At 34.0% G+C, this 27,385-nt stretch overlaps 1 protein-coding gene across 2 annotated transcripts; it reads left to right on the top strand.

Annotated features, from left to right (window-relative positions):
* Positions 1–1,115: 1,115 nt before the first annotated feature.
* LOC123561310 (mediator of RNA polymerase II transcription subunit 12-like) lies at positions 1,116–27,385 on the top strand. Of its 2 annotated transcripts, XM_045353585.2 has the most exons (7): positions 1,118–1,198; positions 8,081–8,303; positions 9,378–11,835; positions 14,399–14,560; positions 17,199–17,375; positions 21,275–21,412; positions 22,055–27,385. In XM_045353585.2, the coding sequence occupies exons 2-7, from the start codon at positions 8,167–8,169 to the stop codon at positions 22,316–22,318; spliced, it is 3,336 nt and encodes a 1,111-aa protein (XP_045209520.2). In that variant the 5' UTR covers positions 1,118–1,198; positions 8,081–8,166; the 3' UTR covers positions 22,319–27,385. The 2 variants fall into 2 exon arrangements, with proteins under 2 accessions (XP_045209519.2, XP_045209520.2); XM_045353584.2 differs by having other exon boundaries at positions 1,116–1,198; positions 8,081–11,835.

Here is a 27,385-nt window from a genome sequence, read left to right as displayed (position 1 = left end):
GCTGTAATTTTTGCATATCAAAATAACCTGTCACCACAGCAAGTAGCAACAAGTATGTTATTGCATGCCTTATCGCCGACTCCGATAAATAGCATGCAATAACATATACTTATTACACATGTGTCCATTATAACTCACATTTTAGCTGTCAGTTTGGAAGATATTCCATACTGGTAGTGTTGACCTGTCAGACAAAAAAATCTCACTTAGAAGATGCATGACCTCTACCTTTTTGTTGTTCTTTTGTGGTTTGTATGTCATTTAAGAACATAAGGCTAGTAATGCTTTTTTAGAACTTGCTATGTGTTACAGCTCTCAAAAAAATATTAATTTTATAGGATACTGGTACTGATGATAAACCCGGACAGATGATAAAGTCGACCACCTTGGAAATATTCGATTGCAATCGGTTATTTATAAAATTGAACACACCATCTAATAGTTTCCACTTACAACACCAACTGGTGTAAAAAAAAGGTAAATATTCTGTATAAATAAATGACTTACATAAATTTGTATAAAAAATATTTATCCAAAATTACTGGGGAAGAGGGTGTTATTTTGCGCATGCTCACTGTCGAAACATGAAGGCCTGACAATTGTTAACTTTTCATTACTTGATCAGGAATGGCTGTTGCAGCTTTTTGGGGAAAGTTTCAATATAATAATACCAAGAAAATTTTGTAAATGACAAAGTGTTCGAATTTATCATCAGTCAACGTTCAAACAGTCCTCTTTTTACATACCCCTTTCATTTCAGGCCCTCACTTCGTGTGAGTTTGCTTACTAAATATAAATTTGAATTATGTAAAGTTTTCAACAAAGGTTAAGCTTTATTTTGATACCGACCATTGATTTCAATTTGCAGAAATAAAAAAGTTATAGGTAAAAAACCTCATTTTCTGTTCGGGTTTATCATCAGTACCAGTAGAACATACAGATCTAGCAAATTTATTTACTACTGTATACCCTGCTACACCTATTGTCAAGGGAGATAACTTAAACTCTGAGCACTTTGCACTGCGCAAGGTCAATCCATGGCAACGTGTAAATAGTTGCGGAATTGTGGGATATATTTTGGCAGCCATCTTCCTGTGAATTGAACAAACATGTTTGATACAAAACTATTTACCTTCGATGACCGTAAACGTCAGTTTGATTAGATATATCCAATGTTGAGGGGAGAAGGTCGCCAAAAGTAAGGAAATTGCCTGATCTAACCTGTTGCTTTTCAAGCCTTTTTATACTTTTTTACAGGTAAACATTGTCGCTGACGCTGTCAGAAAATTTTCACGGCCGACGGATTAACAGATTAAAGCCTTGAATTCATGCGAGATTGTCAAATCAGTGATTGTTGAATTTGTTCAGGTTGAAACAATTCCGACATCAAAGGCAGAAAAGTCGGGCTATCTATTTCCATATATAAAATAAAATAAAAAGAGAAATATCTGGAATCTACCTAGGCTAGCTGATTTACAGTCAACTCGTCCCCTAGTCAACTCGTCCCCCAGTCAACTCGTCCCCGATTTGGTCATTTCGTCCCCCTCGGCGATTTCAAATTGGTCATTTCGTCCCCCCTTTTTCGGCCCCCTTTTTAAAACGTATTTTGAAAAAAAAGATAATCAAAGTATGATAATAATCTGTTTTTTCTTTCAAATAAGTATATTTATGCTTTTATGCTTTAAATTTGTTTTAAGAGCTTTTTGCTTTAAAAGTGATCGATTTAACAAGGAAGATTTCCAGGTTTTTTTCTGTTTTGTTTTTGTAAGTATGCTATGTTGGACAACATGATAGCTGTTTAAATGTCCATATTTGATGCTGCTTAATTTAAAACTCTTGAATAATATTAAACTTTGTATTAAACGTTTTTTATAATAAATGATTCCCTCACTCCAATCAACTACTAACACATTTAATTCTACTTGGGGAAAATTTTCACACATTTCATCTGGTCAATCAACAACTTCTCATGCAATTAAATACCATTAACACCTTCCAATCAGCCCCATCAACGCCTTTTAATATGATTAATAACCTTTAACACCTTTTGCATGCAGGTATATGCTCATTCTACTTTTATAGAAACCACAGTCTCCCTACTTTTGAAGTATTTCTTTTTAACTTTAATGACAAAAAATTGATATAAAGCATGTGACAGATATTTTATTTATTCTTTATTGTACCGGTATTTCTAAATAAAACCTTCTTTTATCATGACCAGGGGTAATGAGTTATTGCTCTCTCTTTTCTTACTATGATTTTTAAAAAGTTAATTAGATTTCCTATTATATTATATTTTTAATACTAAGAGCATTGTATTTATTTTTTTTATATTTTATTTCAGTTAATTGTCTTATATTTTCAGTATATTTCTTTTATTATTTTATCAAACCTAATTATTTAAAGTTAACTATTTCAAATATAACTCCTTCAAAACTCACGATGATTTTAAATACAAGTTTTCAAAATCAAAAATATCATAAAAATTCAAAAATGCTTAAAATATTAAGGGAGACAAAATTACCAAAAGGGGGACGAGTTGACCAAATTTTAGGATGAGGGGGACGAAATGACCAATTTTGGGGGACGAAATGACCAAATCGGGGACGAGTTGACCAAATTTTATGATGAGGGGGACGAAATGACCAATTTTGGGGGACGAAATGACCAAATCGGGGACGAGTTGACTGGGGGACGAGTTGACTAGGGGACGAGTTGACTTGATACCGGCTAGCTATTGCTAAAATGTCAGAACCAAATTTTTTTTACTAAAACAGAAAAAATGTAGGAATTTAATTATTCTAGCATAACAATGCTGTTATTGTCACTTTTCGGGTGTGATTTAACAGGAGAGAAAACGTGTGTTAACAAAGAGATCCCGCTCACTAGTCAAAATAATTCGACGTTCAGATTGTTCAGTCTAAACGTCAAAACTGAAGGACCAAATAATGGAGGATGAATCACAGTACACAATCATGTAAAGTTACTGGTTTTATCGCTTGCGCATGTTGGCGTGTAAACGTTAATCGTATACAGTACATACATAGGTTTAAATCACTAGAAAATTCGTAATTTTGGATATTATTGGATAATTTTTACATAAATCAATGAGGAATTGAATCCCCTTTTGATACATGTAAGTTTTATTTGAATTTATGGCCAATTCTTGAAATAATCTGCGTTTAAACCTATAGCATGAAAAGCGTCGACAGCAGTGAAAATTTCATCGGTAATTGCTTCAACTATTTTAGTCTTTTGAGTGTTTGACGCGAGTGGGGATATTGCCCATATGAAAAAATTATCTTAATATTTCCTGGGATTGCGTCAAATTAGTTGGACTACCCGCTCACGTGCTAACACCTCTTTATATTAGTCCAAATAATAGGACGTTTCGGGACAGCATGAATACTTTTGACTGTCGCTGTCTCCCTCACATTCAAACTTATTCTGCATATTTCTGTTAGAAAATCCCCAATTAAAATCCGTTGGGAACGTTTTCTGGTACATATACAAAGCATTTGTAATGATTACATCTCTGATAATGAATTTATGTTGACATTAAAGCATATAAACTTGCCTCGCTGACATTTTATGACTGTATATTTTGTGTTTTATTTCTGTAATTTAGTGTCATACTACAGTCTAGTGTTACTGAAACCGGTGTCAGGGTAGATATCTCCTCGCATCTGTCAAATCATATTTTCGAAGAATTAAGTCTTTTGTTTAAAATTATGGATTAAATTCAACCCATATGAAATTTCTATGTGAATATTAATGTTTAATTTTATTAAAGCAAGAAAGTCTGATATATTATGACGTTTTTGGATTTTTTAAAGTCTTTGTTTTCCTAGCAGTAAAATGCAGATACAGGTAAGGCTTAGAGGGATGACAACTATAAAACATCAGATTATAAAATAAGTCATCACGATAAGCCAAATGAATAAGGCTACCTTTTATATATGCGCATTCTGTGGCAAAGCATAAATGTATTACAGCTCCAAAACGGATAATTCAAAAGGAAATGACGTCAGCGTGAAAAAACAACATATACTTTACCGTGCATTTCATGGAAATTTAATGAAGTTGTAGGATAATTTATTCATTTACTTGGTTTTTACGCATTTTATGCTAGAATAACAGCTTTACTGTGTAACCACCGATGACACTTAAAATTGCAGAAACAAAACACAAAATTAATATAATCATAATAAATACATCATACATATACCAAAAACATTCCCAACAGATTTCATTGGGGATTAGTCCAAATAATAGGACATTCTGGCACAGCGTGATAACTTTTGACTGTTGCTGACCCGTTAGAGGGATGACAATTATAAAATAACAGATCATAAAATAAGTCATCCTGATAAGCCAAATAAGTACGGCTAATTGGGGGTTTCTTCACAGAAATATGCAGAATAAGTTTGGAAGAGACGGGCAGCGACTGTCAAATGTTATCACACTGTCCTGATTTTAAAACGTCCCATTATTTGGACTGTATCATTAATGTCATAAACATATGTTTCAACCAGTTCTTATTTGTCAATCTGTTTGTTTTGTGCAAATATTTCTTGCTGTCATTTTACTTTTGGAATCCATAGCATATTGAATTCAGTGAAACGGAAAGTAAAACATTCAGTAAAACTTTCAAATGATTTTATGACAATTAAGGATTTCCATAAGTTAAAATGGTGGTACCGTACGTGGTGGTCTACAATTGGATTAGGTTATATTTGATTTTATAAAGTACGATCTGAGAAGTTTGGTTTCTGTGTTGTTCTAATTAAATAGTTTCACTCTGCAAGTACTATTGTTAATATACTTGTTTTGATTAATATAGACCCCCAGACAACCTAATTAATGGTTTACTAGAAATCTGGTTATTGGACCTCGAGACCCTTCGCCAAGAGATTCATTACCCATTGCCAGTGCTGAATTATATATGGTCAGATGTTGTGAACAAACAACACCAGAAAAGATAGGCTTACCCCACTTGTAGTTCTTCTTCTCTTGACACAGTCACGCAGGATACAAATCTCGTTTTAATTAATGTTTGTGACATGCGCTATGTTTACTACGTACAAGTTTGCTGTATGATCACAACAAGTATTCTCTGAAAACTGAGAAGCTATAACATTTCATTTAGAGCATATTTTGTACTTAGTTGCGCTTTTCTGAACTCTTTTGATAGAATTTTGATGATTATCATACAAGAATATATCATGCAATAATAGATTTTTAGCTCACCTGTCACAAAGTGACAAGGTGAGCTTTTGTGATCGCGCAGCGTCCGTCGTCCGTCCGTGCGTCCGTGCGTCCGTAAACTTTTGCTTGTGACCACTCTAGAGGTCACATTTTTCATGGGATCTTTATGAAAGTTGGTCAGAATGTTCATCTTGATGATATCTAGGTCAAGTTCGAAACTGGGTCACGTGCGTCAAAAAACTAGGTCAGTAGGTCTAAAAATAGAAAAACCTTGTGACTCTCTAGAGGCCATATATTTCACAAGATCTTCATGAAAATTGGTCAGATGTTCACCTTGATGATATCTAGGTCAAGTTCGAAACTGGGTCACGTGCCATCAAAAACTAGGTCAGTAGGTCTAAAAATAGAAAAACTGTGGACCTCTCTAGAGGCCATATATTTCAAAAGATCTTCATGAAAATTGGTTAGAACGTTCACCTTGATGATATCTAGGTCAAGTTCGAAACTGGGTCACGTGCCGTCAAAAACTAGGTCAGTAGGTCAAATAATAGAAAAACCTTGTGACCTCTCTAAAGGCCATATTTTTCATGGGATCTGTATGAAAGTTGGTCTGAATGTTTATCTTGATGATATCTAGGTCAAGTTCGAAACTGGGTCACGTGCCTTCAAAAACTAGGTCAGTAGGTCAAATAATAGAAAAACCTTGTGACCTCTCTAAAGGCCATATTTTTCATGGGATCTGTATGAAAGTTAGTCTGAATGTTCATCTTGATGATATCTAGGTCAAGTTCAAAACTGGGTCACGTGCGGTCAAAAACTAGGTCAGTAGGTCTAAAAATAGAAAAACTTGTGACCTCTCTAGAGGCCATATATTTCATGAGATCTTCATGAAAATTGGTCAGAATGTTCACCTTGATGATATCTAGGTCAAGTTCGAAAGTGGGTCACGTGCCTTTAAAAACTAGTCAGTAGGTCAAATAATAGAAAAAACCTTGTGACCTCTCTAGAGGCCATATTTTTCATGGGATCTGTATGAAAGTTGTCTGATGCTTATCTTGATGATATCTAGGTCAAGTTCGAAACAGAGTCATGTGCGGTCAAAAACTAGGTCAGTAGGTCTAAAAATAGAAAAACCTTGTGACCTCTCTAGAGGCCATACCCTTGAATGGATCTTCATGGAAATTGGTAAGAATGTTCACCTTGATGATATCTAGGTCAAGTTTGAAACTGGGTCACGTGCCTTTAAAAACTAGGTCAGTAGGTCAAATAATAAAAAAACCTTGGACCTCTCTAGAGGCCATACTTTTCATGGGATCTGTATGAAAGTTGGTCTGAATGTTCCATCTTGATGATATCTAGGTCAAGTTTGAAACTGGGTCAACTGCGGTCAAAAACTAGGTCAGTAGGTCTAAAATTAGAAAAATCTTTTGACCTCTCTAGAGGCCATATTTTTCAATGGATCTTCATGAAAATTGATCTGAATGTTCATCTTGATGATATCTAGGTCAGTTTCGAACTGGGTCATGTGCGGTCAAAAACTAGGCCAGTAGGTATAAAAATAGAAAAACCTTGTGACCTCTCTAGAGGCCATATTTTCATGAGATCTTCATGAAAATTAGTGAGAATGTTCACCTTGATGTATCTAGTTAAAATTCAAAACAGGGTCACGTACCTTCGAAAACTAGGTCAATAGGTCAAATAATAGAAAAACCTTGTGACCTCTCTAGAGACCATATTTTTCAATGGATCTTCATGAAAATTGGTCAGAATTTTTATCTTGATAATATCTAGGTCAAGTTCAAAACTGGGTCACATGAGCTCAAAAACTAGGTCACTATGTCAAATAATAGAAAAAACGACGTCATACTCAAAACTTGGTCATGTGGGAAGAGGTGAGCGATTCAGGACCATCATGGTCCTCTTGTTATAAAGAGTTAAGAGCTAAATCTACCATGTTCTTCAATTCAAAATGGAGAGCTTAATTGTTTATTTTCCATTGTATGAGAACAACATTAATTTTATGCACCAAGCATAGCGTAAGAAATAATTATGACTACTAAAGTTTTAGATTGGTTTGTGTACTATTTAAGCTGTTACAGGCTTAAGTCAATATTCATAGATAATTAAATTCTATTTAAAGCAGATCCTTTGGAAGCATATAGAATGCAACCAGGCAAAATAATAGCAGACTTGTGGAATTGATTGAGTCTGTTGAATTACAATTTGTTGAATTATGAAGCGAGCAACATTCTGTTATAAATTTATAAATTGAATGGCCTCATTATGATCCCAAAGGACTGAAATATATCAGCACTCAGTCTACATAATTTACCAGTACTGGTATGTAGATAATTCAAGATTATAGGAAAAAAACAAAACATCAGTTGTTTGAATGTCTAATATTTTCATAGGAAAACTGTAAAACAATAGGTTGATAAATGTATGTGTCAAATTTCTACTTTGTGCAATTTTCGGGAGATTTTCTTTGGTTTTGGAAAATGATAGGGAGATGGTGCTGTATTTAGGTGTAAGGAACTGTGGCAAGCTTTATGCCCCACTGGAGTACATTGCACTTCTCATACTGGGCACCAATTCTGGATTTTCCCAGGCAGGATATCTAGTGATTGAAGTTCTAATGCTTTACAATTTCCTAGCAAAGAGCTTTAAAATATGTGCAATTTATTACAATAAAAATATTAATAAATATGACAAGCTAAACTTCACATTTTAATGGCATATTAAATTAGGACTAATTTCAAATGAGTAACTTTCACATTATTTTACGATCTAATATATATTCAGCACAGATGTGCATAACATGATAGAGTTTTATTAGGAGTCCTATATAAGATGTTTTCATTGTACTTTTCAGTTTCACAACTGAAGAATAATTTTGATGCATTTTCTACTGGGAGAAATCCAGATCTTCCAGTTAAGCCATGGAGGCCCAGAGGTAATATGTCAATGTCATATTCGTCACGCACTACACCACGATCATCTGCTTCGCAGGGAAGGATTCACACAGAAAACACTGCTTTAAGTGCAATTTTACGGGAAAAATCAAATGGAAATATAGCACCTGCACAACGCACAGCGTCAGTTTATACTCCTGCTTTAGATGTTGTACCGTCTAATGTTGATGTTGTAAATGTATCTAATGCTTCAACTAACAAAGAAAAGCAAAATTTACAATATGTTGTAGTTAGCAAATCTTCTGCAAGCTTACACACTGCGGCTAATCAAGATCACCCACTTGTTCATGATAATAATCATTCTAGCTCACCAGATGAAACAGAGTCTAGTAACAAAAACGAGTCCAAGAAAACCGAGTCTGTAATTGTAAGTGATTCCGTACCTGATCCGGAAAATCAAATAGATTATTCTAAAAAGCAGGACAGTGCCCGAAGTAACGCTTATGCTTACAACTCTTTGAAAAGTCAAAATTTAAACACTGTTGCAAGGTCTGAGTATTCTAAAGATAGTCCAAAATCTGGTTTCACTGGTGAAAAATCTGAAAGTGGACAATTGCAAGAGCATGGTGATGTGTTAACAAAGAGTATTGTTAAGGATGATGTGATTGGGAGTGGTGATATTAATCATAATTCTCATGTAAATTCTAGGTCAAACACTCAATTTAAAGCAGTTGGAAGTGATGGACAAGAGCTTGTAAATAATAGTGATAAACAATTTGCACACAAAAATAGTGATAAACAATTTGCACGTGAAAATAGCGATAAGCAACTTGCACTTAAAAGTAGTGATAGAGAAAACACTTCACATGAAAGACAGTATTCACAGCTTAATAAACAGCGCACCCGAGATCACAGCTTATTCTCTCAGCAGCATACACACTTGAGTTTTCATTCTCAGTATGATCGAGTGAGTAGAGGCAGGACACCACAACGAGTTAATACTCAAGATCAGCTTGTTCCACCTTTAGATTTAAGAGGTGTCACATTGCCCGAACCTGTTTTACTTCCTTCTTCTCCTGCATCTCCTGAAAGCCAGCATGTCATAAAAGATCAGAATTTGCATGCTTCTGATCAAACCAATTCTATCGTTCATTTCTCCTCTCGTGATTATAATCCTACAACTCGTAGGACTTACGAAGTAGAAAGTCCGCTGTTGTCTTCTCAATTACCACATGTAAAATCTTCTGACAATTTCAGACAACAAGAGGATGAACAAGATACATATCGTGATCGTCAACAGGAGCCTGATCGGCTAGAACCACATAGATCAGACTTAGCAGATGAATTGAAAGTGCCATATCCTTTTGACACTCAAGCTGTTCAAGGTGCAGATACTGCAAGAGAACCAAAACCCCCATCTCCCCCAGTCCAAACAACACCTCCCCCAAATAAAGAACCGGCAACAAGCCTTCGTAGCAACAGTAACGTTTATGCTGTAGCTAATCCAGAAGTTCTCCGTGCTCAAGGTATTGAACCTGAAACTGAAAATAATTACGTTCATAGACAATACTCTAATTCTGAAGCTAGGCAGTCTAGGCATAGTGCAGTGAGATTTGATTCTGGAAGTAGACGTCCTCCAAGTATAGACAGCCGGACTTATGGAGGAAGTCCTGTAAAAGAGAGAGTTCCTACACCATACGCAAAATCTCCTGAGAGGGAGGAACTACCAAAAACTCCACCAGAGTGGGAGATTCCAAAAGAAGAGAAATCACGGGAACAATCAAATATTTCAAAACGAAGTTTACCGCCACAGCACCCTCCCCTAGATACTCTTCACAGCTCTTCAAAGCCTGGTAGTAGAGGAACCAGGCGCACACAAGACGATAATCAGTCAATTAAACGTGTTTATGTAGAGTCACCATCTTTTACAAAAGAAGAAGAAGAAGAGTATAGATTTGTAAGTAGCAGGCTAGAAGATACAGAAGATCAGAAACAGAGAACTCACAGAGAAATGGATAACTCACGTAGAGGGTATGGTGGGGATGATAACCCTATGCATAGCTACTCAGACAATAGAAGTCACAATAGGGATAGTTACGCTGGTAATAGTTATCCAGATAACAGATCTAGAAAAACAGACAATGATTACACAGAACGTAATAGAGGATATGATAAGGACAGGTACGAAGATAGAAACCAAGATAAATATAGTAACAAAAATCAAGATAGAAATGGCGATGAATTTTACAAAGATGGATACGAAGACAGACACCATGAACTGAATGGATATTATGATGAACGGAAAAGTAGAGATAAACACAGAGAAGGTGACCGGTATAGAGATAGAGTGAAGGAAAGTGAACATTATGATCGTGCAGACCGATATGAAAGATTGCGCGATGAAAGAGCAGAGTATGAAAAAGAACCAAGACGAGAGGATGAAATGGAATATCGTCAGGGTTATAGAAAGCAAAACACTGAAATGGATGAGAGGGATTTACAAAAGGAGGCTGAATACCAAAGGGACCTTAAAAGGAGAATTGATAAGCAAAGTGTAAAAATGAAAAGTGATAGATATGAAAAAGAAAGATTGGAAAAAGAAAGGTTTGAAAAAGAAAGATACGATAAAGAAAATGACTACAGAAGGGACTCTTTAGAATACCCATCTGATGATAGGGATGGAGGTTATGTGCAGGATTCATTAGAGTATAATAATTATGATCCACGTCAGCAGGAGTGGGAAAATCCTCCTCAAAATCCATATCAAGATAATCAGGGCTATTACCCTGATGGGTTCATAAAACAGGATTCTAAACCAGACTTTTATGATGCTGATGATGTTGAAAGAATGGACATTGTTAATCCAAAAGCACCTAAATATGACTATGTTGAACAAAATAAGCAGGATTATGGTAAAAATCCAAGGAGAAGTTATCGCGATATTGTTCATAAGAAAAAAGAGGAGGAGCAGAAGTTAGACCATATATTTATAAGCCCAAAGGTACCATCAAAAGCATCAAAAAAGAAGCATAAGAAAGCACAATCAGCACAGCCAGAACACATGGGTTACCAAGCTCCAGACCAGTACCCTTTGGGGTTCAAACCATCATCTGCAGAAGAACTGTGGGCTCAGAGGGCGCGAGTTCTGTCAGAGAAAAAGGGGTCAGCGGGGAGTGGTAAACCTGCAAAACAAAGCGCAAGTAAATCTGTTCCAAGATGGAACAGTAATCCTCAAGTTAAGCAGGCTCAAAAATTTGAACCTCCTGCACCGTTAGCAAATCAAGGTCAGTTTTATAAACCTACTGGTGCATACCATCCTAGCAGTGCTCAAGATCAAGGTGGTTACTCCCAACCACAGGGTGGTTATAGTACACCAACACGTCAGCTTCAGCCTTTAGAGAATCGACCAGCCGCACCAGCTTCAACAGAAATGGTTCCGACTGCAGTAAATCCTTCATCTCCTTTTCGCCGACACATGGAGCTGAAACCAATATCACAGGAAATTACTACAGAGGATGGTCAAAGAATCAGTGTGGATATAAATTTACGACTCATCAGTCCACCCCCTGGGCAGTCTGGCATGGGGTCACCGACTCAGCAGCAGTTAGCCCTTGTTCCAGTACAGGAAACACAAGGACTGAATGCCACTGGTATCCCATATCAGATGCAGGATGCATATGGAAATTATGATGGATACAATACAGGATACTCAGAGGTGAGTTAAATTTGCTAGAAATTATTTGGAGGTTTTTTTTTTGGTATAAATTATTGTTTTACTAAATTAATCATTGAGGGAATTTTGATATTAAAATTAGTTTAAAGAGAATTACTAAGTGTTAAGTCACTGTTTTGTAGATTTTTAAAACATCAATTTTGATTGAATACTATAAGATATAAAACTCTGTACCTTTGGTTATCATCATTTGGGGAATACATTTGCACAGAACCATAACACTTTTATGCATTGTGTCAGAATTGTGGCACTTTTTTTACTTGAACTTTCATAGTTACAATTTATGTTCAGGTCCACTTGACTTCATATAATTTGCAACAAGAGTTACGACTTTGAAATTTCATACGCTTGTTTTTCATGATTATGCATGTAGGCCAAGAATCCTAACTCTGACCTGCATTTTGTGATAACTATAGCCCTCATATAATGGTAACTAAAGAATTTCTCATTTTGGCCCATTTTTAGCTCACTTTGGCACAAAGTGCTCATTGTGAGCTATTGTGATCATGCTGTGTCTGTCGTCAACAATTGTGTTTAAATGACATCTCCTCCAAAAGCACTAAATGGATTTTGATGAAACTTAGCCAGGATGTTCCTTGGGTAGTCCGCTACCAAATTTGTTCAAACAGAGCAAAAAATAAAAAGTCTTCAAACAACATCTACTCCTAAATCAATGGTCAGATTTGGAAATAATTTTACATTTAAATGGTCCTTATGTCAGCCTCTAACAAGATTGTTTAATTAAATTACACCAATTTGTCAAAAAACGTGGCCGCCAGGGGGCGTGGTTACTTTTCCCTATATATTTATATAGTGGAAATTTAAAAATCTTCTTGTGTAAAACTGCTGGCCTGACTTTCAAATGATTTTACACAAATGGTCCTTGTGTGACCCTCTACCAAGATTGTTCAAATTATTTTGATTCGTCAAAAATCATGGCTGCCGGAGGGCGTGGTCACTTTTCCCTATATGTATACTTGTATATAATGGAAACTTTAATAAAAATCTTCTTGTGTGAAACTGCTAGCCCGATTTTGAAATAATTTTACACAAATGGTCCTTGTGTCACCCTTTACCAAGAGGTTTTTTTCCTCTTGATGTGGTAAAAAAATTGAACATGTTTACAATTCAGGAAGTATTTTAGCTATATATAGAATCACCAAAGCTTACTATAATTTAGCTAGGATTCACCAAGCCTCACATAATTATTAATTAGCAAATGAGATTTGCTCAGTTAGTATTATATTTACCCAGTAAAGGCAGAGTTTTCCCCATGATTTTGTTATAAAAAAGGATATTTATTTGTATCAAAGAAATCTGTTGATTGATCTTCATGAAACTTTACACAAATGTAAATCACTATAGGTCAAATTGGTGCACACACGACTTTCTTTCAGGATCGCTTCAGCAACCATTGCCCATTCATTGTTTTTCAGTCTATTATTTCTATGTGCATACACATCATTCATCTGGATCTCTTCAGTTACTGCTGGTTTATTGCCCTTTAATTCTTTTTAAATTCATAAATTCCTACAAAAAGGAGTAACCCATTCTTGGATCTTCATGAAACATAATACAGATACAGATCACTACAGAGCAGAGTTTTCCCCCTTATTTGGTAACAAACAGGAACCAACAAACCATGGCACAGTCCTATTATGCATAACTTGTGTATATTTGGAAATTAAATATCTTTCAAAATATAGTCCCCCTATTCTTAAAAACAACCTATTAGGCAGGGGATATAAATTCACTGACTTTGCTTTTTTATTGTTTATTTATGGCCACTTTGTGAACACAATAGCTTTGAAACTTTATACATTTTTTTCTTCATCAGCTGAGGAAGCTAAGAATTGTATTTTCTTGTGCATTCTGTGATGTCTGGCACTTACAGAAGAATATTTACAGTCACTATATTTTTTGTTTGGAAAGAAGAAAATGTGTTTTTTTTTTATTTAACATTACATTATTGTAATCCAGTACAGCCCTGTCTGCAAGACTGCATTTGAATCTGACATCATTCGCTAAAAACTTGAACAGAGCGGCTCCTTGTGAAAAATTCGTTCAAAATTGGAAGCCAAAATTTCAAAAAGAACTTTAAATTTATATAGCTGAAACTTTTTTAAGGTTTTTAAGGTAAAGAGGTCTTTTTTGACAGTTCTACAAATGTATTTAGATGTTGAAAAGATTGATATCCTGACATCTATTTTCATTTCCATATACTCACGGAAAGCAAATCACTTGTCATTGTAGCCAGCTACTATAAAAGTGTAAATATAGGAATTGAAGGCTGGTATATTATAAACCACATTAGCACTTCTTGCAGAATTAATTATCCAAGAATTTCTGGTGCAATTCATGGTTTATAACCATATATACACATAAAAAGTAGAATTTAATTCTGAATTGTTGGCAGCCACAGGTGGTGCTCTAGTTTAGTGTAGATTGTTGTTTCTGAGTGATTTCTATTGGATAAGATTAAGTAAAAATATTTTAAGAAATTAGTTAAATTATAAGTAAATGTTTATCATTTAATATGGAACAGGGTCAGATGGTACAGTACAACAATGGTTACCAAACACAACCAGTAAATGGCGAGAATCAGTATACATCAGAGGAACTTGCGCTTGTGGACCCCACAGGATACTCAAAGAAATACCAGCCAGGTTCAGTGAGCTTCAGGGATGATACAGATAACAGTGACTTAGTATGTATTTATTTTATTACAAGGACAAAAGCTCTGTTTTGATGACAGTGCATTTACTGTGTCCATGCTCCAGTTAAAATTTCAGGCAGCTGTCATGAAGTAATTTTGATTCAAAGATGTGTACAGTTTTATATCATTTATCCCCCAAAAATTTGTAAAAGTAAGAACTTTAGGATTTGCAAATTTTTTAATGTAAGGGGAAAGAAAATATAATTATGATGTGCATTGCAGTTCAAGTAATTGCACTTAGGCATCAAATGCCTTGTATTTAAAGTGTACACTGAAACTTTTGACCTCAACACAATAAAACAAACACATGCATATCTTCCATCTGCTAAAATGCAAATCATTTATGAAATGTACTTTAGTGTTGTGTTTTTTAACCCATGTGTTCAAAGAATAAGGAGAGCTGTTGCACTTGCCCTGTCATCGGAGTCCTTACTGGTTTAAGTTTTTTTTATGAAGTCCAGTATCTTCTTCATTACTAGATATTGAATTGAAACTCACTGCACTTGCTCATATTAACAATATACATTACAAGATGCATAACTCTGCCTGCAGTATTTCTAGAATTATGCCCCTTTTAGTTTTAGAAATTTGGTTAAAGTTTTATAGAGTCCAATATCTTTTTCATTACTTAAGTTGTTCATTTAAAAATTTGCTGTATTTGCTCATAGTGACAGTGTACATTACTGTGACAAGATGCGTAACTCTAACTACAGTATTTTTAGCTCATCTGATTTTTTTAAAAAAAATGATGAGTTATTGTCATCACTTGAGCGGTTGTCGGCGTCGGCGTCGGCGTCTGCGTCGGCGTTGCCTGGTTAAGTTTTATGTTTAGGTCAGCTTTTCTCCTAAACTATCAAAGCTATTGCTTTGAAACTTGGAACACATCTTCACCATCATAAGCTGACCCTGTATAGCAAGAAACATAACTCCATCTTGCTTTTTGCAAGATTTATGGCCCCTTTTGTACTTAGAAAATATCAGATTTCTTGGTTAAGTTTTATGTTTAGGTCAACTTTTTCTCTTAAACTATAAAAGCTATTGCTTTGAAACTTGGAATACTTGTTCACCATCATAAGCAGACCCTGTACATCAAGAAACATAACTCCATCTTGCTTTTTGCAAGAATTATTGCCCCTTTTGGACTTAGAAAATCAGTTTTCTTGGTTAAGTTTTATGTTTAGGTCAGCTTTTATCCTAAACTATCAAAGCTATTGCTTTAAAACTTGCAACACTTGTTCACCATCATAAGCTGACCCTGTACAGCAAGAAACATAACTCCATCCTGCTTTTGCAAGATTTATGGCCCCTTTTGGACTTAGAAAATATCAGATTTCTTGGTTAAGTTTTATGTTTAGGTCAACTTTTTCTCTTAAACTATAAAAGCTATTGCTTTGAAACTTGCAACAATTGTTCATCATCATAAACTGACCCAGTACAGCAAGCAACATAACTCCATCCTGCTTTTTGCAATAATTATTGCCCCTTTTGGACTTAGAAAATCATTTTCTTGGTTGAGTATTATGTTTAAGGCAACTTTTCTCATAAACTATCAAAGCTATTGCTTTAAAACTTGCAACAGTTTTTCACAATCATAAGTGGACACTGTACATCAAGAAACATAACTCTATCCTGCTTTTTGCAAGAATGATGGCCCTTTTTAGACTTAGAAAATCATGGGTAGGACAATATTTCTATTATAAAAAAAAAAATCAGATGAGCGTCAGCACCCGCAAGGCGGTGCTCTTGTTAGAGTTATATCCCTTTTAAACTTAGAACTTTTGGTTAAAGTTTTTCAAGAGAACAAAACCATGTTTTTAAATTTTAAGCATTGCAGATACCTAGTTAAAGCTTCACACTGATCTTCCAGGAAATAACATAAAGTTACAGCATCTATAATGTTCTATAACTCTTTAAAAGATTTTAACAAGATTAGCCCCCTGCTTGGACTTGGAGAAAATCTAGGTTAAAGTTTTGCATACAAGTTGCTGTCTTCCAGTGTTAATGTGAACGTTTAACTGAAACCATATACAAATTATTGATGTAGATTAGACATGGCAAAAGGTGCATATATCAAATTGGCAAAGTAATGTCTGGTTTTGGACTTTCAATAAGTAGATTTGAGTTTTGTATTGAAATTACTTTTACTAGAACTGATCCAGATACTTCATTGTAACTTCACACAAATGTTTGGTGCAGTTGAACAAGATCACAGCATAAAGACAATAGACCTATTCTTAGATAGAAAATACATTTTACTGAGAAGCCCTGGAATAGTTGAGTGTGCTGTTATCAGACTCAGAGTTCTTGTAACTTTCACATCCTCTTCAGAAATTCTGATTCCGTTTTAAGAGTCAAATTTCTGCAAATGAATAGTTAAATTGCATTTATTTATTTTTAATGTAATAAACTGAAATCATAGCATCATTGGCAAATCATTTCTATGTGTTTGTGTTCATGTTTGTCCATGAAATTAAGTCACAGCAAACAGATAGAATTACCATTTAATTTAGTTACATCATTAAAATCTGAAGCCACAAATTCATGTCTAAGGAAAAACCATGTTGGACCAAGTCATGAAATATCATGTTTTTTTTGACAGTATTCATATTCAGTATATATATTTATGTAGAAATCATTAGAGGAGGGATATGCTGCAGCTTACCACAAGATGAAGAGTAAAGACCCAAGTGAACATCCATGGTACAAGATATACAACATTAATGACTACAAGAAGATGCAGCGTGAAGTCCGCCTCAATCGGGGTACACTGGGGCCTGACCTAGATACAGAATCTTACAAAGATAAGGTATGATTTACTATTTCATGCACTTTTTCTGTAATAAGGTTTTTAGCTCATCTGATTTTTTGAAAAAAAATGATGAGTTATTGTCATCACTTGAGCGGTTGTCGGCGTCGGCGTCGGCGTTGCCTGGTTAAGTTTTATGTTTAGGTCAGCTTTTCTCCTAAACTATCAAAGCTATTGCTTTGAAACTTGGAAGACTTGTTCACCATCATAAGCAGACCCTGTATAGCAAGAAACATAACCCATCTTGCTTTTTGCAAGATTTATGGCCCCTTTTGTACTTAGAAAATATCAGATTTCTTGGTTAAGTTTTATGTTTAGGTCAACTTTTCTCCTAAACTATCAAAGCTATTGCTTTGAAACTTGGAATACTTGTTCACCATCATAAGCAGACCCTGTACATCAAGAAACATAACTCCATCTTGCTTTTTGCAAGAATTATTGCCCCTTTTGGACTTAGAAAATCAGTTTTCTTGGTTAAGTTTTATGTTTAGGTCAGCTTTTATCCTAAACTATCAAAGCTATTGCTTTAAAACTTGCAACACTTGTTCACCATCATAAGCTGACCCTGTACAGCAAGAAACATAACTCCATCCTGCTTTTTGCAAGATTTATGGCCCCTTTTGGACTTAGAAAATATCAGATTTCTTGGTTAAGTTTTATGTTTAGGTCAACTTTTTCTCTTAAACTATCAAAGCTATTGCTTTGGAACTTGCAACACTTGTTCACCATCATAAGCTGACCCTGTACAGCAAGCAACATAACTCCATCCTGCTTTTTGCAAGAATTATTGCCCCTTTCGGACTTAGAAAATCATTTTCTTGGTTGAGTATTATGTTTAAGGCAACTTTTCTCATAAACTATCAAAGTTATTGCTTTAAAACTTGCAACAGTTTTTCACAATCATAAGTGGACACTGTACATCAAGAAACATAACTCTATCCTGCTTTTTGCAAGAATGATGGCCCTTTTTAGACTTAGAAAATCATGGGTAGGACAATATTTCTATTATACAAAAAAAAATCAGATGAGCGTCAGCACCCGCAAGGCGGTGCTCTTGTTTCTAAATTTCTCTTTACATATGAGGTATAGTATACCATCAAAACTTTCGGGGATGGGCACTTAGAGTTGCCCTTGTTCGTCTATCTGTCTGTCTATCCATCCGTCCGTCCATCTATCTATCCATATGTTCACATTTGTGTCACAAGTATGTCAAAAAAATATTTGACCCAGAGTATTCAAACCTCACAGGATTGTTATTCAGCATGTGAAGTTGTGCACCTGGTGTTTTAATTTGGATCTGTCACAGCCAGAGCAGAGTTATGGTCCTTGACTTAGTAAAAGGTAGGGCCTAAAAGTTTGTGTCACATGTATCTCAAGAAGTATTTTACCTGGGATTATGAAACATTACAGGAATATTATTCAGCGTGTGAGGTTCTACACCTGGGATTTTTGAGAATTTCACTCAGCCAGACCAGAGTTATAACTTTTACTTGTTCAAAAATTTTACTGAAAGGGCATAAAAGTTGATCACATGTATCTTAAAATGTATTTGACCTTGGATCATAATTCATAAAATATAATAGGAATATTATTCACCATGTGGTGTTGTGCATCCAGGGTTTTGTTTGTGATTTCTGTCTGTCAGACCAGAGTTATAGCCCATGCATTTAGATTGTGTAACATGTATCTCAAAATGTACATGTATTTGACTTGGAGACATAAAACATCAGAGGATTGTTATGATATAGGATATGAAGTTGTGCACCTGGTGTTCTCTTTCGACTGTCAATCAGACCAGAGTTGTGGTCTTTTAATTAGTGACAAATGCACATCAAGTGCTTAAAAGTTTGTGTTGCATATATCTTTAAAAAATATTTAACCTAGGGTAATGAAACCAGGCACAGTGACAGGAAGGAGGAGCATCAGTGTACTATGGACACACCTTTAGTTTATTTGATATATTGAAAAGTTTTGAAATAAGCACCAAAAAACACTACTAGACTTTGTTACTTGTACACATACAGTGTTAATTTAATTAACTTTGGTCCCTTCCACTTTAAAAACACAATTTTCAGAATAGCTTAACTTGAAATCAGAAATGTCTAAAACTAAGGTTAAAAAAATACCAAAATTTTCATTTGCCAAGAATTCCTTAAGATATCATTAAAATTAAAAAAGTTCCTACTAGCATGTCTGGAGACTTGCAATGATGTATAACTTACATCATTATTAATCTTAAATAGATTGTCCTGTCCCCATTAGCAAATTGAGTGAGCATCCAAGAGAATATGAGCATAAACTACTGCTGTAAACCAGTTTGTTAACCAAATTACATTATGAAGTGACATCTTTTCCTAGTTATAACTGACTAGAGAGAAAAGAGAAACATGAAAATCTTATAATTGCAATGACAAATCCTTTTAGCTTGATAAATCTCTTGAAATGATTATATGGTCAAATAAACAACCTCACAGAGGAAAGTCTGTGTTTAAAAATACATAATTAGATATATTTGCATTTCCAAATGTTTGATTTTAAATCAGTATGATGAAAGAGTTGCTGAAAAGTTTTTTTGTCTTCATAATTTACAGGGAATGATTTTTTGTATTGTTCATTTCTAGATTATACAATATACCCGGTACTAGTAGTCTTTGAACAAGCTACAAAAGTAATGCAAAATGCAAACAGTCTTCTCTATTAAGTCATTACATTTTCTATCCAGTAGATGAAAATTCTTAATGAATTAACCTCTGTAGGGAAACAGCCTCTGTACAACAGGCATATTGGAGACATCCCGGTGGTGTCTCATCTAGACGGGTTATACTGTACTTGCTTGATTGTGTATGGTAGACATGTGGAAATCAGATCCATATCTTTCAGTCCCGCACGTTCCTTCTGTTATTGTATAATATTAATGATTGCTAAAGGAGATATTGAATTGTTTAGTTACAGTAAAACACCTTACTATGTAAACAATATAATTAGTGCACATTTTTTGTATGGAAATGAAAGAGCAAGGATTTTAGCTCTGTTAGGAAAGTCTGTGGATCTATTTCTGTACATCAGATATTTGATGTACCTTGTTAATGGTTCATAGCAGTGCCATTGAGTTAAGTTAGTATCTCAGAGCAGTGAAATCCCGTAAATGTTGAATCCCTAAATACCGGAAATCCCTCTTTACAAACTGAACAAATTCTGTGGTCCAGAAATTGGGCCTTCTTATTTCATGTCGAGTAAAATCAACTCTCTAGGTTTCTGCGAACGACAAGAAGAAGAAGATGTCGAGTAAAATACTCCCATATACCAAAGTTCCTCTATTCAGGAAATTGAACATTTTTTCCAGACTGTACCTCTGATTTGTTAACACAAAATTACCTTTGAAAACAAAACAGTTTTAAAGACAATCAGAATTTTAGCCTGCCTTTTACTTTTATTACCAGAATTTGCTCTGTTTGGTAGCATATCTTAATAAAAACTCTAATACCATTGCTAAATATAGAGTAAAGTAAAGTAGATCAGGATCTAAAATTAATCAGGTTGCTTGGGATTTGTTTATTTATTTATGTAATGTAGCACACTTTCCACAGACAGAACCTGTCTAAACTGAAAACTCTTCCAAAACAAATTTTTACTCTGGCCCAGAAGCTGTTTGGTATGTTCTACTGTAACTTTACATCAGGAGTGAATGAAAATTTAGATTTCTTCATCATGGTAATGCCAAGGCAGGAATGTAGGTCTCATAACTCTTGATATCATATTCAGAAAATGTGCTTAAATTTAATATTTTAAGGTGTTCATATCATTATCAAAAACAGTATGTTAATATTTTTTTTGTAAATTATTTGAAGAAACAATGTTTTTGTTGTTATGTCAGTACCAGATGTTTGTTTTTACTCTAGATGGAGAAGAGACATAAACAGTTTGAATATGCTCGGATGGTAATGGAGAAGAATAGAATGGAATTAGGTCATAAAAAACCTCCAAAGTTTCCACGGCAACCAGAAAAACAAGGGGAAGAAGGTGCAAAAAGAAAAACTGTAAGTTGATCTATGTAGTCATTCTTTTTAATTACAAAATGGTCCTTGTAGCACATGTTTTGTCATTTATTTCCAGCACTTCTTAGTTAGCTGTTTATTAAAAATCCAAGAAAAATCAGAGAAAAGAAGTTGGAACCCAGTCTAAATTTAGCCAGACTTCTTCATAACGGCCAAGAGTCACATTGCAGTGATTTCGATAGGTATTCCAGTGGTTTACTGGAATTATATTACAAGTTTTAGTGTGGTTACATGAAGACCTTGAAATGATAAAGGGAATTTACTCTTCCCGATGTAACAACCTTTTATGTTAGGAAATTTAAAAGTAATTCCCATAAAATACATCTATTTTCTCACTGGAGTTGTTGAGTATGATAATGTGGTAAGGAATATATTTATTTGAAGAATTTGTGCATAATTTTTTTGAAAGAACTTACTGTAATATGTGATTGCTTTATGTGACCAAATTTTTGCAAAATGAGTAGGAAGTCATATTACGCAAGGTTTAAATCTTAGCATAGCTGTTAAATTTTTATTTTTTAAGGATTTTCACAATATAAAAATGTAACATCAGCAAAAAAATTCATCCCTTTTGAATATCTCAGATTTTACTATAACACATGTATATTTGTGTTGTTTTTTCAGGCTTTGGAGTATGCTAAAAATGTCCCAAAGCCCGTTGTCAAACCTCGACCAAACCAGTATAACTCTTACGAGGTTGCAGCACAGTTAACCCCAGGGGGCAGTAGTAATAAAGTAAGATCACCAACAAAACCGACGCCTCCCCCCACCCAGACAGTAGATGTTATTGATATTCGGACTCTAGAACAAAGACATTTACAAGAGAGACAAAAAACAGATAAGATACGACAAAACATGGACAGTGTTCTCTCTCAGAAAGCTCACTAGATTAAAAAAATGTTTCTATCTACACAAATAATTTGATTGTTGTATATAAAAATATTAAATCAAAACATACAATTATGTGTAAAGATGCCAATAGTTTGCCATAGAATAAATATCAACTTCAAGTAACTTGATTGACTCGCAATTTCTACTAAAATTTCAGCATGATTCACTTTAGTGTGATTTGCTACACAACACAAGTCTATGAAAGTTAACCAGTTGTTTGTGCTTTAAGTAGACCAAATACATATAGCAGTACAAAAAATGACTGTTGGATTAACTAAATGGCTAACAACACATAAATTTACTTGTTTTTGTGGTAAAATTCTATTTTGCAAGACTTACAATATTGTATTTGTAAATGATTGAAAAAAAGTTCATGCTCTAAATTTGGCACTACACATAAAAACATACAATTTATAATTCATACATTTATGTGTACCCATAAATGGTACATGTATGTGTTTCCATATAAGATTGAAATTTCAAGCTTCTTCATTTTACACTTGTACAACTTGCAATAGTTGTTTGTATATATTTTGTTTTATTTCATCTTCATGTTGGTAATTCATAGTCATTTCTTACATTTTTTCTCGAAAAAGCAAAAAGAAATCCAAATGAAAAATCCATTTTATTTTTTGTTACTTGACAGTTTGAAACACCATGGTGTATTTTAAACTTAATGTGCCAATACCAGAAAAAAAAGAGTTATTTGTGACTCACACTGTAAAGAAGCACTATCTTCATTCAGCTCTTTTTTTTAGAAATTTGATTTTCTGAACATTCTTAAAATGTAGCACTTACTGTTTAAGATGGTGTATATTTTAATGTATATTTGAAGTCAATTTGTGAACAAGTATATGCAGAGGAAAACCATAATGTTAATAAAATCTCTCCCTCATTTATTTATTCAATTTTTCACTCACTGTGTTGTTCTGAAAAATTATGTTCCTTTTATGATAGTGACTCGCAGTTGTTGAAAGGTCTGCATCTATTGTCATCATATTCAAAAAATGAAATATTTTCAAGGACGTTGCTTCACAGACATGATGTTTTTTTTTTATTTTGCTTGCAAAAAAACAAGATTTTATTTATTAATTACTAGTATATAAGCAGAGCATTGTATTTACATTGACATGAGGTTATTTCAGTGTGGAAAGAAGGTTTTATTTATATTGTTTTTTTTAAATACGCTTATGTTATTTTATATGGAAGGAAATGCTGTGAAATCATTTAATTTCGTGGGCATGAAATTTCGTGGTTTTGGTCAAAACAGCAATTTCGTGGGAATGTAAATTCGTGGATTTCAACTTCTGAACATAGAATGAGTGGGAATTTTACGTGTCCGTTGGCATTAAATTTCGTGGATTGACTCAACCACAAAATCCACGGAAATTAGTCCCCCACGAACATTAATGATTTCACAGTATTTTAAGTATTTTTTAATTATCTGCACATATATGAAAATAATTAAAGCATGGGGTGCCAGTTTATTTACATCAAAATTATTGAAATTGAGGAAAAACCTTTCATATGTGATTAATTCTAAATGTGAGTCAGTATTTATGTTTTAAAAAGGTCTCGATCCTGATAATCAGGCCTACAGCATTGTGAAATAGGACTTTTATCTGTATTTAGAAATAGCATCAAACAAAAACAAAGAATGAAATAAACATTCAGTTCCAATGTTTATTTATGTTGACATTTGTTCCAGTTTTGACAGTTTTCAGTTTTTTAACCTTCATGTAGATGCATATTTCTTTTAATGTTTATACTTCTTGTTTTGTTCAGAAAACTTGGTGTTATTGATCTCCAAGAGTCAAAGTCAGTTCATTTATGTTAAGTGTTATATTTATTTTTGCCAAAACTTGTTTTCAGATAATTAATTTATTTTGTAATGAATACACTTTTAATTTGAAGTGTAGCATATATAATGGGGATATGGGTTGTTTTATACAATAAACCAATAATTATGGTGTGAAGTATTATAGTTTTCATTCAGGTATGAATTTCATCGGATGTGATTTACCTATGCAAAAGCTTTATGCCCCTTCCTGCATATTTAAAACACAAAATATATATTGGGATGAAAACTACTCAAACTACAGTTTAGTTCTGTTTAGTCTTTCGTTTTATTGTTTTAGTTTACTCTAATATTTTTTTGTTAAAGTTTTAAATCTGAAATGTCAGAATTGTCAGCTGTTGGAATGGAACTGTTATGTCACAACAGAAATAGTTCTTTCCCTGGTCATAAGAACGGTAAATTATGAAAATGCACAAATCTTACAGAGCAATGTCAGTTAAGTAATATTTACTGCGGAGAAATTACAGGAAAGGAAGGCTTAAACTGGTTATCAGTTTGGCAAAAAATCATGGTGAAATTGACTGTATTCACTGATTGCAGAAGTAAAATGTTACTGCATGTGTTGTAGGTCTTCTTAGCTTAAAGGATAAGTTATATATGTTTTGATACACAGAAAATCTGACAATTTCACAAAGCAAGAAATGAAAAGTTATTATTTCCATGGTGTCTCTCATAGAGCATTTACCTCAGTACATAAACTTTTGAACATAAAATAAAAGCAATTTTTGCATTTCAGTCAACTTACCATTTTTATTTATTTTTCATATTTGAAAGTTATACTATTGCCTTCTGTTAATAACATTTTCAAGTGTACATACTGAACTAACTTTTTCTCCCTCCCCTGTATTTGTATGTAAATATATGTTCATAATGTATACATGTCTGATGTCGAAATTTGTGATACATATAGAAAATGACTGCTGTACAGTTTTTATTGTTTTTGTCATATTATTTTTATTGTCAGCATTATCTGTGATACTCATATGTAAATTGTTGTCAAGTGTTACCTTCCATGGCAGTCTGTGCTATCACCCTTCACTATTTTACCAGGAACATATCTACAGTCATTAGAATGTAAAAATCATAATTTGTTTAATACTTTTAACAGAAGCAAGGAGGCATTTAGCCAAACTTTTAGAGTAAAAGAGCTTGTTTTAGTGCATGCAAGGCAAATTCCCTTTTAATTGCCTGCTCCAACCAAACCAAATTTTGGATGTAGAATATTTTCATATAAGAAAGCTGTCCAGTTGTTTTGAAGAAGGTTGGTGGTTTTACCAAGCTTCCTGGCCATGTCTGAAACGACACCCAAAGAGATACCTGAATCTCTAGCTTTCATAGGACTTAAATTGTAGCCCAGAAGCCAACATAACAAACTCAAAATAGGTGTATCCAAAAAGTCAAATCATATTTTCCCTAGTTTTGAAAGAAAAATGCTCAATATACATGTACAAAGTGTTGAGTGAAATAAATCAATAAGTTAATAATAGCCAATGTAAGTCTGTAACCTTTACCTGCCAGTGAATAGATATGGATTAATTTAGTTCTAACATATTCCCCCAGTTTGGAGGAAAATGTGATTAAACATCAAAGTTATAGATTTCCATAGATTAATACAGATAAAATAATATATCATAAGCAAGAAATTTTTACAGAATATAATTATGTCTTATATTGTATATTATTGTTATATTTACATGTTTCATGTTAGAGATTTTATGTTTTGTTTTGATTGTTTTACATGTTTATGATTTAATGAGAATTTTTTGGTAATATTGCTAGTACCTCATTTTGTTTATACTGTTAGAATGCAAAGATACATGTAGTTTCATACTTCAACAGATCTAGGTAAATTCTGTAGTTTAGATTCTTCATAGTTTTGTTAAGATTTTCTTCAGTAAAAATATTCATGTTACTTCCGTTTGAAAAATTACTTACTAAATGCACTAACCAATACCAGGGTTGTTATGACAGACAGACACACACGCGCACACAGACACAAACTTATATGTATATTTATTTTGTCATCAGGTCAGACAAGTCTTATAATGACATGTTGTAAAAATACGCATTTGAATGTTAAACAGTTTCGTAATAGAGTTTATCTTCTGTTGCATATGTTTTTTACTCTCAATATATTTTGTTAACCTATATTCATACTTCATAGAACCTATTCACATGGAATACATAAGATTCAGTTATTTTATGTTATTCAAAATGAATATAATGCATTAACTTGTCACAACATTAGAATTTAAACATAATTGAGCCGTGCCATGGGAAAACCAACATAGTGGGTGTGCGACCAGCATAGATTCAGACCAGCCTGCGCATCCGCGCAGTCTGGTCAGGATCCATGCTGTTCGCTAACAGTTTCTCCAATTCCAATAGGCTTTAAAAGCGAACAGCATGGAGCCTGACCAGACTGCGTGGATCCGCAGGCTGGTCTGGATCCATGCTGGTCGCACACCCACTATGTTGGTTTTCCCATGGCACGGCTCATATGGAAAGTACAGTGATTAATGTTGTGAATGGTACATAAATTTTGCTATTAACAGTCAGAAATTTCCCTTCAATTATCTATTCTTATATGGCATTTCAGCATTCTTTGGATGCTAACATAGGTCATAAGAGCAGTGGAATTCTGACCGTACCTAAGAATATAGAGAAATATCTGATTGTCTTGAAATATCCACTACCTTAATTTAAACACTTGTATTGTACAGAAAGAATGAAAACATGCTATTGTTACCATGGATGTAATAACCCTGCTCAGATAATGTGTTGTTTTCTGTGATATTTAATGTGTGCTACTCATTCATATAGTGGTGAGTTGCCAGGTTAAAAGGGACCATTTTAATCGAAATCAATGTTTTGTTGAAAGAAAATGTACTAAAGCAGTTAATGTCCTAAGTGGTTCACATGTTTTTGGTATACTGATGTCTTATTTAGTAGAATATCACGTGAATGCTCATTTTATTGAAACTGAAACTGAAATCCTCTAATTGTAAAAAGAGTGAAATTTAAAGAAAAATTGCCAATGTGGTCCCTTTTAATGCAACAACTTGTGAATATTTATATTTTATATAACGTACTGTCTCATTTTTAATCCGTCCATTGTCCACACTATTCCACAAAGCAACACTGTATATTTCCATGGAGTGTTGTATTTTGGTATTTTTCGAAATGGAATAAATATAGAGAATAAA

Source organism: Mercenaria mercenaria, chromosome 10, assembly GCF_021730395.1.
Source record: "Mercenaria mercenaria strain notata chromosome 10, MADL_Memer_1, whole genome shotgun sequence".
Taxonomy (NCBI): Eukaryota; Metazoa; Mollusca; class Bivalvia; order Venerida; family Veneridae; genus Mercenaria; species Mercenaria mercenaria.
Note: the sequence above shows the minus strand (reverse complement) of the source record. Positions and strands in the feature narration are given on the sequence as shown.